The 16090-nt window shown below is 37.6% G+C and overlaps 1 protein-coding gene across 1 annotated transcript in view; it reads left to right on the top strand.

The window, feature by feature from the left end:
* The window catches only part of spon2b (spondin 2b, extracellular matrix protein), a 35390-nt gene extending 19560 nt beyond the window's left edge, over positions 1 to 15830 (top strand). The window contains exon 6 of the mRNA XM_039751780.1: positions 15250 to 15830. Coding sequence (XP_039607714.1) covers positions 15250 to 15431 — 182 coding nt within the window. The 3' untranslated portion in view covers positions 15432 to 15830. The remainder of the gene's footprint in view (positions 1 to 15249) is intronic.
* Positions 15831 to 16090: the final 260 nt, after the last annotated feature.

The raw sequence follows: 16090 nt of genomic DNA on the forward strand, positions 1-16090 counted from the left end.
ATATACACTTAAAAACACTTCAGTGGATCACTGAAAGAATCATTCTCAGCTTCAGACTGTAAAGGCTGAAGGCAATCCTTTAGTAGTGACTTCTGTTACATAGGAGAACAACTCATTATACATAGACAATAAATAACAAAAAAACAAGAAAATATTAACAACACATACATAATTACAATAAATATATGAAAAATAGTACACAAACAAGGAAAATAACCAGAAGGTAGGGAATATACCTGACTGAAGCATAATAGTTTCTTTTCAAGACATTGTCTCTTTTCTTTGTGCATGAAATTCCTCTGAAAGCTTTTTTTTCACACAAGTAAATGAGAGGCAGAGTTATTGTGAATGGCATGTTGTGCTACACAGTAAATGGGGTAATACATCGTTTTGTATGTATACAAGGTTAGACACAGACACAGTGGCAATACTGATATAGATTGGGGAACATGGCAACCACATCATACCATAATAGTACCTTTTTCATTACTTGTGCCATACTTCTTGGAGGTAGTGACAATTGGAGACTGAAACATACTGATATCATCCTGGCAAGTGGAAGAAAAGCTTGAACGTTTTGTCTTCTGAGATGTGAGAGTTAATAAAAAAGTACAATTTGCTCCTAAAAACATTGTTGTTTGGATGCTGCTATGGAGCCATGTGGGAATTATTAAAGTGTTTCTCCCCTTAGAAGTGTTTTTTTCACCTGTATTTGGAAAAGTTACCTGCTACCTGTACTTGTTTTTGTTATTTTTATTTAAACTAGCATTGGTGAGACAGGGCGGTAAGCTTCAGTAGCTTACACCAGCAACTCTGTAATTAAATAACCATTGTCATTATTGCAAGTAGCTAACAGTAACAAAAATAATGATTCCTTAGTGGGGAAAAGAGCCAAGGCATATACTGTAAAGAATATTTGGATGGAGCACCATACAGAACTTGTACGGACAAGCGTTAACGCTAGTAGAAATGTGAGGACACACTCGTTCATAAGTAAGAAAGCATTCATTTTAAGTACTGGTAGGCAGCTGACTTGAAAGCAGTAAAGAGAAGGGCTCCACAGTACATTGGCAAGTGACTAGTGTTAAGGAGTCGACCAGGCACAAGCAGCTGTAAGGTTAGACTAGACAGTAAGAAATTAACTAGCAGTAGATATTAGGTAATAAAGTTTTTCTTAGTAAGAAGGAAGAAGTGTGTTAAAAAATACTAGATTGAACAGTTATTAGCGGCAAGGAAAGTTGAGCAATTAAGAGGGCGACTGAGTAAGGGTTCATTAATATGAAGGAATATATATGGTGTGAGAGGAGAGCTTTTAAGTAATGAAAAACAAGGGCACAAAGTTAAGAGAACAGACAGCAAAATTTAAAGTTAACCTCATAGAAAGATAAACAGCAGGCAGTCGAGGGGAAAAATGTTACAGGAGTTTAAAACTCCTAGAGTAGGAGTAAAATAACTGGCTTAAATTTTTTAGTTTTGCCTTTTAGGTTGAACCATTCAATTTAAAGAAAATAGAAAGGTTACCCAGTTTTAGTAATCCAAAGTCAAATTTTAATAACGAGACCAGGCAAATTCTGTTGGATGTTTGACTTTTCGAGGATGGCTTGGAGGAGCAGCCAGTCTTCTATGAGGGCAACATCTGCAGTATAGATACAAGCTGATCCAGCACCTTGAGCTCAGGGTTGCTAAACTGGAGGAGGAGTTGGCAAACCTGCATTTTAGAATTATGGACCTGGCCCAAGTTTCCTTAAGAGAGACAGTGTGCACCCCTAAACTGTTGCGGGAGAAGCCTCCAGACCAGTCAAGTAGAGATAGGTGGATCACAGACATAAAGTGTGAAAGAAAGGGTGCAGACTGTCCGGATGCATCAACCTCAGAATTAGAAGTATCAAACTGTTTTCTGGTCCTTGCAAAGGGGGACTATATCTCTAAAGATTCTGAGATGGTAGGCAGGCATAATGTGTCCCAATTGGCCACCTCGAAACCAATTCCTAGAAAAACAGAGGTAGTGATAGTTTGGGACTCAGTCACTAGGGAGATTGATGAACATGTTAACTCCAGAGACAGAAAGTCTCGCACAGTGTATTGCCTTCTGGGTGCCTAGGTGGGAGACTTCCCTAGAAGGTTTGGTAGCCTTCTGGCCAGAGCAGGGGTGGATCAAGCTGTCATTGTCCATGTCGGAACAAATTACACATATAAGGGTAGTCTGTCAGTTTTGCAATTCAAATGTAAAGAGTTAGATGCATCTAACATCTGAGTTGGAGGGGCACCAATGTGTTGGGGAGGCATATAAGTAGGTTAATCAATGAATATTTAAACTAGGGAATGGCGCAACAGTTTAAAACTGTACACAAAAGAACAAACAATAGTGTAAAAATAAAAATACATACCGTGTTTCCCTGAAAATAAGATAGGGTCTTATATTAATTTTTGATCCAAAAGATGCATTAGGGCTTATTTTCCGGAGATATCTTATATTTATTCATGTACAACAATATACATTTACCCAAATATAGTCATGTCATCCTCTTCTGGAATATCGTCATAACTGTCCATGTTCAAACCTTGAATTCAAGCCTGAATTTTTTGCTACTCCAGCCGCTTTTAGGATCCTACAGGATAGATGTGCATGCTTTGATGTTTGATGAATGGGTTCAATGTGGTGAAGCAAAGTGTCGACATACAAATGCATTCGTGGTGCTTTTATATTCAAGCGTTGCATATTCCCCAAAGTAAAGACACAATATGTTTTAAAAGTCTCACATACCATCTTATGCACCTTTGTTTTTTTTTGCACCTTTACAATACCATCAGAATATATGGCGACATATTTGAGCCACAGAGAAAAAAATTAAGGACATAATGAAAATGTGTATTTTGTGATTAAAGTAAAAATTTCGGCTTTAACCTCAAAATGTCCACTTTAACCTCACAGTTTAGTTTATCATTAAAGCAGACTGTCGTAAACGTCATCTTAAGACCGACCCAGTTGTTAAATCGCTACGTGCTTCTGGCGCTTCCTTCTAACCTGACAGCAGCGGCAAGCAGCAATAGATTGCCACACAGAACACATAAAATTTATAATATTCCAGCTCTCTGCACATTTAGAATTCTTAGATTTTTACTTGAAATCACTTTCATGATGAAATGCACTAAAATATGTATGTTACATTTTACAGATAAATTGTTAACTTTGTTTAAATAATGAATACTGTTAATAGTTACAAATATGGGGTGGCATGGTGGCAGAGCGGTAGCGCTCCTGTCTCGCAGGGAGTCACGTCCCTTGTGATCCCTGCCTGGAGTTTGCATGCTTTACTGGTGGGTACCTACAGTGTGCTCAGTTTTTCATCCAAAGACATGAGGTTTGGGGATTTGGTGAAGCTACAATGATGCCAGTGTATGCATGTGTGCTTGTATTCACCTTGCGATCAGCCAATACCCCATCCAGGGATTTTGTTTCTGTCTTGTGCCGAGGCAGCTGGAATGGGCGCATCCCCGAATTGATGGATGTAATCATTAAACATCCTTTTCAGAGATATTGTGGCAAGGTGTCCTCAGAACTTAATGGATGTTTCGGGCATACGAGTCGCATCGCGTGAAGGCCTTAGGCACCTTAATTTTCAGCTGACAATCCTGACTAGGGATTATTTTTGGGGTAGGGCTTATATTAGAGAGCAGCCTGAAAATCAAGCTAGGGCTTATTTTCAGAGTAGGTCTTATTTTCGGGGAACACGGTAGTAACGTAAATGCTAGCCCAAAGTTTAAGTGTGAAAGTAAAATTAGTAACTCTAGGGGGCTTTGCCCCCTGCTCACTTCGCTCGCCAACCTCCTTGCCTGTGTTATGCGCCAGCAATTTCACTTCTCTGCCACTCGCAAACAACAAAACTTTTAATTCTCGCAGATACACCGCTTCATTGGGAAGAAACACTACTTTTTTGTGATGACATGAATTAGATGATCTATAAGTCTCCGACTTAAAGTTTTAATCCGAACAATATATTCAATCTCATTTCGCTGTTCTGTTATTTCACTGAGTAATAATTTCTGTTTGTCTGTGCTAATGCGATCTTTACTATAATTTTTTTCAGACTTTTGAATTTTCGTACTTCCATTATCTCTAACCTGCTCTGCATGTGTATTGGGCCAATGTTTTTGAATTCTTTACAAAGTTCTACTTTGTTCTACTATTTGTGTTTTATTTCCAGCCCTGGGCATGGTTAAATTTCTCGGCACAAACTCTTGTCTTGTGGGACGTGAAATTGTCTCTCTTCAAAAGATCACATCTCGTCACAGGATAAAAAATAATGTCTCGTATTTTATTATAATAGAGAGATATGCTAGACATATCAAAACAAATGAGTTACAGCTGTATGTAGCTGAGCATAATAATGATATTATAGCAATAACACAAACCTGACTAAAAGATGTGAATGAGAATTGCATAGAGGGATACAAATTTTGTAGGAAGAATAGACAGAACAGAAAACAGGGTGGGATTGCTGTTTTTGTTAAAAAGAATTTAAATGCAAGACCTATTCAATTGGACAATGAGCCCCATTTTAGTGAGGATATCTGTCTTGTCTGAAAAGCATTAGGGAAAGAGGCATTATTTTAGGAGTGTTTTATAGACCGCCCAATGCAGATAGTAATTTCAATGCAGATCTTTTTAGTAATATTAAAAAGCAAGTTCACAGGGGGATATTATAGTCATGGGGTACTTTAACCACCCAGATATTAACTGGGCTAACCTTGAAAACAATAGCACACAAGAACAAGAATTTCTAGAAGTAATCAATGACTGTTTTTAACACAGTAGGTTAAAACACCGGTGTGGGGAGGAAGCCTGTCTAGATTTAGTATTTTGTAATTATCAGGCTAGAATTCAGGGTGTAGAGGTGATTGAACCTCTAGGGCTAAGTGATTATAATATAAAATAATTCTCAAACCAAATTTAACTTTGGTACAGAAAATTGGTAGAGATGTTGCTAAGTCTAAGGACGATAGACTGAGATAAAGTTTTAATTGTGGAGACAGTCAAGGAGTGATAAGGAGACCTGAGTTTAATGTTCTCCCGTGTCTCGCGTGGGTTTCCTCCGGCGCTCGGTTTCCTCCCACTATCCAAAGACAGTTAGGTGGATTGGCAAAATTGGAGTGTGTGCTTGGTGTGTGGGTGTGTTTGTGTGTGTCCTGCGGTGGGTTGGCACCCTGCCCAGGATTGGATTGGCTCAGCAGACCCCGTGACCCTATTCGGTTCAGCGGGTTAGAAAATGGATGGATGGATGGACAGTCATGGATATAAAATGTTTTATATATAATGCAGGACAGATACATACTGTACCTAAATTTGGAATTAGTCGGAAATTAAGATAAAAAAAAAAACCCTGCAGTGGGTTAACAGAAAGTTGAAAAAAAAGTTGCACAGGAGAAAATAGCTGTATATGGTGTATAACACTAATAGCTAAAATGTGAATCCATAGAGAACATGAGGGCAACCATAAAGTAGGATATTAGGGGAACTAAAAGGCAGTTACAGAGGAATATAGCAGATAAGGTGAAAGATGACCCAAAGAAATTATTTCAGTATTTTAGTAGTAAGAAAACAGTCAAGGAGAAGGTGAAGTGCATCAGGAATAGTAAAGGTGAATTAAAAATACAAACAGTGAAATACATAAATATATATAAATTTGCATTTTTCTGAGGTCTTTACATGTGAGGAAGTAGATAACCTCCCAATGATAAAAGAGACTACTAAGGAGATGCTGAACGATTTGGAAATTGTAGAGTAAAGTACTGCTTAGAAAAAAAGGGTGAAATCAAACAAATTACCAGGACCAGGTAATATGTATCCTCAAGTTCTTAAGGTGGTTAGCGAATACATATATTAACTGTTGCCAAATTTTTAGGAACTCACTGTGCACTGGGGAATTCCAAAAGCCTTGTAAATGGCTAACAGTGTCTTGCGACATAAAAAAGGTTACTGAGCAGATTGAAGCAACTATAGACCAGTAAGCTTAATGTGCATCACAGGTAAATTAATGGAAGGAATTGTTAAGTAAAACATTGGGCAGCACATGGAAGAAAAAGGATTTTATTGAACAGTAAGCATGGATTCAGATGAAGTAGGTCATATTTTACCAACATGCTGGAATTTTATGAGGAAACAACAAAAGGATATGTTCAAAGTAGAGAAAATGATATTATTTATCTTCATGGTCAGAAAGCATTTGATAAGGTTCCACATGAGAGGTTGGGCATCAAAAGAAAAGAAGTTGGAGTTCAGGATGTTGTGTGTAGATGAGTGCAAAATTGGCTCAGACAAGGAAGTGGGGGTTATGGTACAAGGAACCCTATCAAAATTGTTTGATGTTAAGAGTGGTGTTCCATAGGAGTCAGTGTTTGGGCTGCTACTATTTTTAATATATATAAATTATTTGGATAGTAATATACAGTAAGTAACAAGCTGGTTAAGTTTGCAGATAATACCAAGATAGGTGGATTGGCACATAATCTAGAATCCGTTGAATCATTACATAGGACAGCATACAGGCTTGGGCAGATTTGTAGCAGATATGAATTCACAAGGGCAGGTCGTAAAATATACCTTATGAGAAGAATTTAGGAGTTGTAGTGGACTTGACAGTATCAACTGTAAGACATTGTTCAGAAGCCATTAAGAAGGCTAACAGAATGTTAGGTTATATAGCATGATGTGTAGAGTACATGTCCAAGGAGGTTATGATGAAGCTTTGTAATGCACTGGTTAGACATCACCTGTTCTGTGTACAATTTTGGTGTCCAGGCTACAAAAAGGACATAACAGCGATTGATACCATGTCTACAGAGGATGAATCATGAGGAAAGATTAAAAGAGCCTTAAGTGTAAATTTTGCGCAAACATTAGGAAGTTTATTCTTTACACAGAGAACCATAGACACACAGAATAAGCTATCAAGTAGTCCGGTAGACAGTAGGACTTTAGGAACTTTCAAATCTAGACTTGATGTTATTTTGAAAGAATTAAATGGATAGGACTGGACAATTGTCTTGGGATGAATGGCCTGTTCTCGTCTAGATTATTCTGACGTTCTTCTTAGAGGATGTGGTGAAGAAACAAGCACCTGATTCATTTAATTTCTACCATGTTCACCTTTCAATTCCCCTTTCCTCCAACCAAGCTCACTGAAATTTATTTGTAACACTTTGATGGCAAGGAAAACAAAGAAATCAGGAGTGTGGCTGAAAAATTTTTAAGATCTTGCCCTATTCCTGAAGTTAATTTTGGATTACAAGAAGTAGTTAAATTAAATAATGGTTTTATTGCCTTAGAAGTTACAGTGAATCAATATGTATATACAAATTATTATGATGTATTGATTGTCTATACTGATGGTTAAATACTCCCATTAAAGGAAATGACTGCAGATTTTAAGGTTAAGATAAAGAAAAAAACTGTATAATCACCTTTCAGTTAGGATTGTATCTCTCATTTCCAACTCATGAATGTGTGGAAGGAAATGAAACTGTAGATTTCTTGTCTAGGAAAGCTCTTTGAAAAGCAATGGATAAAGAATTTTACTTAGCAGAAGCTAAAGGGCTATTGAAATCTATAACTGGCAAATTATATCAAGATTTGTGAAATAATTGATGTCTCCTTCTTTATTTTGGCTGCTCTTCCATATCTTTCTGTCCTCTGCATCTTGCTCTGTTACACCCATCACCTGCATGTCCTCTCTCACCACATCCATAAACCTTCTCTTAGGCCTTCTTTTTTTTCTCTTGCCTGGCAGCTCTATCCTTAGCATCCTTCTCCCAGTATACCCAGCATCTCTCCTCTGCACATGTCCAAACCAATGCAATCTCGCCTCTCTGACTTTGTCTCCCAACTGTCCAACTTGACCTGACCCTCTAATGTACTCATTTGTAATCCTATCCATCCTCATCCCACCCAGTGCAAATCTTTAACTCTGCTACCTCCAACTCTGTCTCCTGCTTTCTGGTCAGTTCCACCGTCTCCAACCCATATAACACAGCTGGTCTCACTACTGTCCTGTAGACCTTCCCTTTCACTCTTGCTGATATTCGTCTGTCACAGATCACTCCTAAAACTCTTTTCCACCCATTCCACCCTGCCTGCACTCTCTTTTTCACCTCTCTTCCACAATCCCCATTACTCTGTACTGTTGATCCCAACTATTTAAACTCATCCACCTTTGCCAACTCTACTCCTGGCATCCTTAACTATTCCACTGACCTCCCTATCATTTACACACATTCATTCTGTGTTGTTCCTACTGACCTTCATTCCTCTCCTCTCTAGAGCATATCTCCACCTCTCCAGGGTCTCCTCAACCTGCTCCCTACTATCACTACAGATCACAATGTCATCAGCAAACATCATAGTCCATGGGGACTCCTGTCTAATCTCGTCTGTCAAATTGTCCATTACCATTGCAAATAAGAAAGGGCTCAGAGCTGATCCCTGATGTAATCCCACCTTCACCTTGAATACATTGCGTCACTCCTACCGCAGACCTCACCACGGTCACACTTCCCTCGCACATATCCTGTACAACTCTTACATACTTCTCTGCCACTCCCGACTTCCTCATACAATACCACAACTCCTCTCGAGGCACCCTGTCATATGCTTTCTCCAGGTCCACAAAGACGCAATGCAACTCCTTCTGGCCTTCTCTATACTTCTCCATCAACACCAAACATCGCATCTGTGGTGGTCTTTCTTGGCACAAAACCATACTGCTGCTCACTAATCATCACCTCACTTCTTAACCCAGCTTCCACTACTCTTTCCCATAACTTCATGCTGTGACTCATCAATTTTATCCCCCTGTAGTTACTACAGTCCTGCACATCCCCCTTATTCTTAAATATTGGCACCAGTACACTTCTTCTCCACTCCTCAGGCATTCTCACACTTTCCAAGATTCCATTAAACAATTTGGTTAAAAATCCACTGCCATCTCTACTAAACACCTCCATGCTTCCACAGGTATGTCATCTGGACCAACGGCTTTTCCATTCTTCATCCTCTTCATATATGTCCTTACTTCCTCCTTGCTAATCTGTTGCACATGCTGATTCACTATCTCCACATCATCTAACCTTTTCTCTCTCTCGTTCTCTTCATTCATCAGCCTCTCAAAGTACTTTTTCCATCTGTTCAATACACTTCATTCGCTTGTGAGTATGTTTCCATCTTTATCCTTTATTACCCTTCACATCTTTCCCAGCACGGTCCCTCTGTCTAGCAAATAGGTACAGGTCCTTTTCTCCCTCCTTAGTGTCCAACCTCTTATACAACTCATCAGTCCAGATGTCACGCCAAGCACCCTTCTTGCTGTCACCCTTACTACATTTGCTGTAGTTTCCCAACTGTCTGGTAATTCTTCACTAACACCCAGTGCCTGTCTCACCTTTTTCCTAAACTCAACCTTGCAGCCTTCCTTTTTCAACTTCCACCATTTGATCTTTGGCTCTGCCCTCACTCTCTTCCTCTTCTTGGTCTCCAACATCATCCTACAGTCCACCATCCTATAATGCTTAATGACACTTTCCCCTGTCACCACTTTGCAATCTTTAATCTCTTTCAGATTGACTCTTCTGCATAGGATCTACCTATGTGCATCTTCCTCCACTCTTGTACGTAACCCTATGTTCCTCCCTCTTCTTAAAATACGTATTCACCACAGCCATGCCCATCCTTTTGGTAAAATCCACTACCCTCTGACCTTCTTCCTTCCTCTCCTTGACACCATACCTACCCATCACCTCCTTGTCTCCTCATTTCCCTTCACCAACATGTCCACTGAAATCCGCTCCAATCACCACCTTCTGTTCCTTGGGTACACTGTTCATCACTTCATCTAACTCACTCCAAAAATCTTCTTTCTCATCCATTGCACACCCAACTTGTGGGGCATATGCACTAACAACATTTGTCATCACACCTCCAATTTCCAGCTTCATAATCATTACTCTGTCTGACACTCTTTTCACCTCTAAAACACTCTTGACATACTGTTCCTTCAGAATAGCCCCTGCTCCAATTCTCCTCCAATCTAAACCATGATAAAACAATTTGAATCCACCTCCGATCCACCTGGCCTTACTCCCCTTCCATTTAGTCTCTTGCACGCACAATATATCAACCTTCCTTCTCTCCATCATATCTGCTAACTCTCTGTGAAATAATTGATGTAAAGGGAGGACATCGTTTATACAATTCATAACATAGTTGGGTCTGTGAGTGTAGAGGGAAAACAACAACAACAACAACATTTATTTATATAGCACATTTTCATACAAACAGTAGCTCAAAGTGCTTTACATATTAAAGAATAGAAAAATGAAAGACACAATTATAAAACAAAATAAATCAACATTAACATCGAATAAGAGTAAGGTTCAATGGCCAGGGGGGACAGAAAAACAAAAACTCCAGACGGCTGGAGAAAAATAAAATCTGTAGGGATTCCAGACCATGAGACCGCCCAGTCCCCTCTGGGCATTCTACCTAACATAAATGAAACAGTCCTCTTTGGATTTAGGATTCTCACGGAAGGGCTTGATGATGATGATGGTCACGTAGACTTCTTCCTTTTAATCCATCCATCATTGTTGGAGCATCATGAAGCTTTGAGTAGGTGGAGGTGGCGAGGCCACCACCACAAAGAAACCGGAAAAGAAACAGAAAAGAGAGTAGGGGTCAGTACCGATTTTAGAGCCACCATGAATAGTTATTATGATGAATTGAACATACAGAGTATCAGGATTAAGTTAAATTAAGATTAAAATGAAGTTATAAAAGGCCATGTTAAAGTAATGTGTTTTCAGCAGTGTTTTAAAGTGCTCTACTGTATCAGCCTGGCGAATTCCTATTGGCAGGCTATTCCAGATTTTAGGTGCATAACAGCAGAAGCGCCTCACCACTTCTTTTAAGTTTTGTTCTTGGAATTCTAAGGAGACACTCATTTGAGGATCTGAGGTTACGATTTGGAATATAAGGTGTCAGACATTCCGATATATAAGATGGGGCGAGATTATTTAAGGCTTTATAAACCATAAGCAGAATTTTAAAGTCAATTCTGAATGACACAGGTAACCAGTGTAGTGACGCTAAGACTGGTGTGATGTGTTCTGATTTTCTTTTCCTAGTTAGGATTCTAGCAGCTGCATTCTGCACTAGTTGCAAATGATTTATATCTTTTTTGGGTAGTCCAGAGAGGAGTGCATTACAGTAATCTAGTCGACTGAAAACAAACGCGTGAACTAATTTCTCAGCATCTTTCAGTGATATAAGAGGTCTAACTTTACTTATGTTTCTTAAGTGAAAAATGCTGTCCTAATGATCTGATTAATATGTGGTTTAAAATTCAGATTACAGTCAACAATCACCCCTAAGCTTTTTACCTCCGTCTTGACTTTTAATCCTAATGTATCCAGTTTATTTCTAATAGCCTCATTGTATCCATTATTGCTGATCACTAAAATTTCAGTTTTCTCTTTATTTAACTTGAGAAAATTACTATTCATCCATTCTGAGATACTAGTCAGACATTCTGTTAGTGAATCAATAGAATCAGGGTCATCAGGAGCTATTGATAAGTACAGCTGTGTGTCATCAGCATAGCTGTGGTAGCTCAAGTTGTGCCCTGAGATAATCTGACCTAACGGAAGCATGTAGATTGAGAATAACAGCGGACCCAGGATAGAGCCTTGTGGAACACCATATTGGATATCATGTGTCTTCGAGTTGTAATTCCCACAACTAACAAAATATTTTCTCCCTGTCAGGTAGGATTCAAACCAATTTAAGACACTGCCAGAGAGGCCCACCCATTGACTAAGGCGATTTCTAAGAATGTTGTGATCAATGGTGTCAAATGCAGCACTCAGATCTAAGAGGATGAGAACAGATAAATGGCCTCTGTCTGCATTTACCCGCAAGTCATTTACTACTTTAACGAGTGCAGTTTCTGTGCTGTGATTTGTTCTAAAAAAGCTAAAAGAAAAGAAAAGAAAAGAAAAGAATTTAATCTGAAATGTTTACGATTTGAATGTACAACACTCAGTCATTCCTTACAACTAATTTGAAACGATAAGACAGGATTATATAGATTTTGTCATAAATTAGAACATTGATGATACACTGTTAATCTTTTATAAACTAAATACAACTTTGATATACCTTGAATGCATGGGGTTATTTTACACTAGGCAATCCATTTAATTATGGAAAAAACATTTTTTGAATTCACAAAGGTACATTTTTAATATTAAAATTTAATAGGGGGTTTTAATTAGAATTAATTATAAGAGAAGGTTTTTTTTTTTTTACTCACAATATTGCATTATACTTCAGTCCAGTTGATGGTGGTAATGTGCATAAAGGTTGGTCTGCCTAATTCCATTACATTACATAAGAAGAAGAAAGCCTTTGTACAGGCATATGATTCTTTTTGTGTGCCCATTTTCCACTTTAGCTTAAATTGCTCTTTCCGTCTATAAACTTTTGTTTTGACTGTTTTGCTTTGTTTACTAATTTTTGCATTTCTTGATTTGTAACCTTTTGCTTGGTAATTTTTTTATTGTGACCTTTTTTGAAATTAGCATTCTGAAATTGCTTTGAATCCTGTACTCTTTGAATTTTATTTTGAATGTTGAACTTTTGTGCCTTATTTAATTATTCAATGGTAGCACAGTGTTGTGGTGTGAAATTTTGCTTATAAGTTGAGAAATATTTAGTATGCCTTTATTTGTAAGTTAGACAAATCCAATGTAATATTAGTGTTTTATTTCATTGATATGATAAGCTTAGAGCAGCAGTTAATCATCCTGAATGTTTAAATCACATAAATTTAGAACTTTATCCATACTTGTGTAAAGAACTACTAGAAACAAGAAGGAAGACAGATCACTTCTGGTGTCATTAACTTTATGTTACCATTTAATCAAAAAAATACAGTTGTGAATTGACCTTAGTAAATCGCATTGTTTCCTAACATTTAATATTAGCAACTGTAATACATTCTAAATAAACTTTAAAAAAGATGTGCTGCATTAATAATATACTGAACCATATATCTGCTAAATAAAAACTGATGTTTCTTAATTTATTCAAAGAACTTCAAAGCCTCTTTCTCCAAATGTAATTAAGTGTTGGCTATTTATGTACTGAAATTTTGAGCTTTTGCTATACAATTACTGAGAAGCTGAAAGATATATAAAAACATGACCAGGACCTCTTATTTGCCTGATTTTTAAGACTACTTTTACTAGGTAACATGTATGGGACATTCCATACAGAATAAAGAGGTTTCACAAAGTGTCCAGATCCCTTGTCTTTTTGCATATGTTATTGCATTGTAGATTTAATTTTCAATGAATAAATATTGCCATTTTTTCTCATCAATTAATAATTAAAAACCCATAATGACAAAATGAAAACTTGTTTTTGAAAGGTTTGCAAACTTATTAAAAATAAAAAACTGAAATCCTCTATTTATAAAAGTGTTCAGACCTTTTGCTGTGGCACTTAAAATTGTCGTTAGGTGCATTCTGTTTACTTTACTTAAATGTGTCTAGAACTTATTTGAAGTCCACCTGTGGCAAAATGGATTGGACATTGTTTGTAAAGGCACACACATGCACATATATAATCCCAAGTCAGACTGTGTGTCAGGACATAAACCAAGCCACAAAGTCCAAGAAACTCTCTGTAGACCTTTGCATTAAAATTTTGGTAAGGCATAGATCAGGACAGGGGTTAAATCCAATTCTAAAGCACTGTGTATTCTCAGAAGCATAGTGGCTTCAAGAATTTTGAAATGGAAGAAGTCTGGAACTACTAGGACTCTTCCTAGAGTTTGCTGTACAGACAAACTGAGTAACCAGGCAAGAAGGGCCTTGGTCAGGGATAGGATGAGAGAACCTGTTGGAAGAACACTCATCTCAGCAGCACTCCACCATCAATCCATCACTTAGGCACATATGGCAGAATATGACAGCCTTTGACCCTGAGAGCATGAAGTAAAGGATTATCTGTTCCAATGAGGCAACTATTGAACTCTTTAGGCAGAACTCCAGAAACTACAGTTTGGTCCATAAGTATTTGACACAATTTTCATAATTTTGTTACTATACACCACCACAATGGATGATTTTAAATAAAGCAATCATTATGTGATTGATGTGCACACATTCAACTTTAATTTAAGGGGTTTACCAAAAATATTCTATGAACTGTCACTCATAAACGACTCATACGATATTTTTGGTAAACCCCTTAAATTAAAGGTAAAAGTGTATACTTCAATTACAAAATGATTGCTTTACTTCAAATCCATTGCGGTGGTGTACAGCACCAAAATTATGAAAACGGTGTCACTGTCCAAATACTTACGGACCTAACTGTATGTCTGGGGAAGACTAGGCTCTGCTCACTATCTGCCTAATTCCATCCCTATGGTGAAGCATGATGGTGGCAGTATCATGCTATGGGAGTGCTTATTAGTGAAAGGGACAGAGAGACTGGTCAAAATTAAAAGAAGGATTAATACAGTCACATACAGAACAAACACCTCTACAGTGCACATTACTTCAGACTGGTGCAACAGTTCATCTTTAAGCACAAAAATAGCCTGATGTATACAGTGAAGACAATGATGGAGTAGCTTCGGGACAAGTCTCTGACTGCCTCTGGGTGGCCCAGTCAAAACCTAGACTTAAACCCTAAAGAAAATCCTCGGAGAGACCTGAAGATGGCAGTTTACAGACACATCCCCATCCAGTCTAATGGAGGTTGAGAGGATCTACCAAGAAGTATGGGAAAACTGCCCAAATCCAGGTGTGCATACTTGTAAAGACTTGGATCTGTAATTGCTGCCAAAGGGGCTCCTACAAAGTCCTGAATAAGTGGCTGAACACTTACATGAATGAGGGATTTCAGTTTTTGATTTTTAATACATTTACTTTTTAAAAACATGTTTTGTTTTTGTCACTATGGGTTATTGAATGTAGACTGATAGGCAAAAATGGCAAATTTTTCCATTTAAAACTCCAAACTTTCCATTAAAATTAAATCTACAAAACAATACAGTGTGTAGAAAGACAAAAGATTTTAAAAGTTTCTGAATCCACTGTAAGTTGTAATTGTTAAAATGACAAATAACACTGAAAATTCTTCAATTCTAGTATTTAACAAAGCATTCTTATTTTATATTCCTTCAGACACACCACTTGATTGTGAAGTATCCACCTGGTCTTCATGGGGTCTATGTAAAGGAACATGTGGCCAGACGGGAACAAAGTACAGAACACGTTACATTCGCCTACATCCAGCCAACAATGGAGAGCCATGTCCAAACCTTGAAGATACCAAAGACTGTGACCCTGACAACTGTGTATCTTAGAAAACTACAAGACTGAATTATGGAGTTTCTGTATATTCATTTAACTGAATCATAGTAAAATAAGAGAAAAAAGAACAATGAACACAGTTGCAATTTAACTTATTTGCTATCTGGTAGACTCCCAGTGAAATATTCAAATCTAGACCTTTTTTTTATTAGCTCAGTGTTCCTTCCCATTTTTAAATAAGTATGTTTTATCTTTCTACCATACATAAAGAATTCCAACATACTGCTTAAATTGATTTCCCTTTAAGTCTGGGGAATGTCTCCCTCTTGTGACTATGCTGAAGTATGCATGAATGAAAGTTACTGGAAGTTGTGCTGTAAAACAGTAAAATAATAATACTTCTGGAAACAGAATTTCCACAAACAATAATAAAGAAATTGGTTTTAAATTAAGCAATGGAATGTTGTATTTGTAAATGCAAGAAAATATTAATTTGGGATCCAAAATGATTCACTCTCTATAATTGTGGAAAGTCCAAGCACCTGTACAACAGCCTATACACTGTACAACAACGAATCCCATTATGTCTCTCTCCACACTTGAATGTTACAACAGACACATTGGCATAAGTGCAATACATCCTTGTGGACAGAAATACCTGTACATTGGGCATACTGTATACATAGTTCTAAGTCTTGCAGTTATGTCATAA

This window comes from Polypterus senegalus, chromosome 4, assembly GCF_016835505.1.
Source record: "Polypterus senegalus isolate Bchr_013 chromosome 4, ASM1683550v1, whole genome shotgun sequence".
Lineage (NCBI taxonomy): Eukaryota > Metazoa > Chordata > Cladistia > Polypteriformes > Polypteridae > Polypterus > Polypterus senegalus.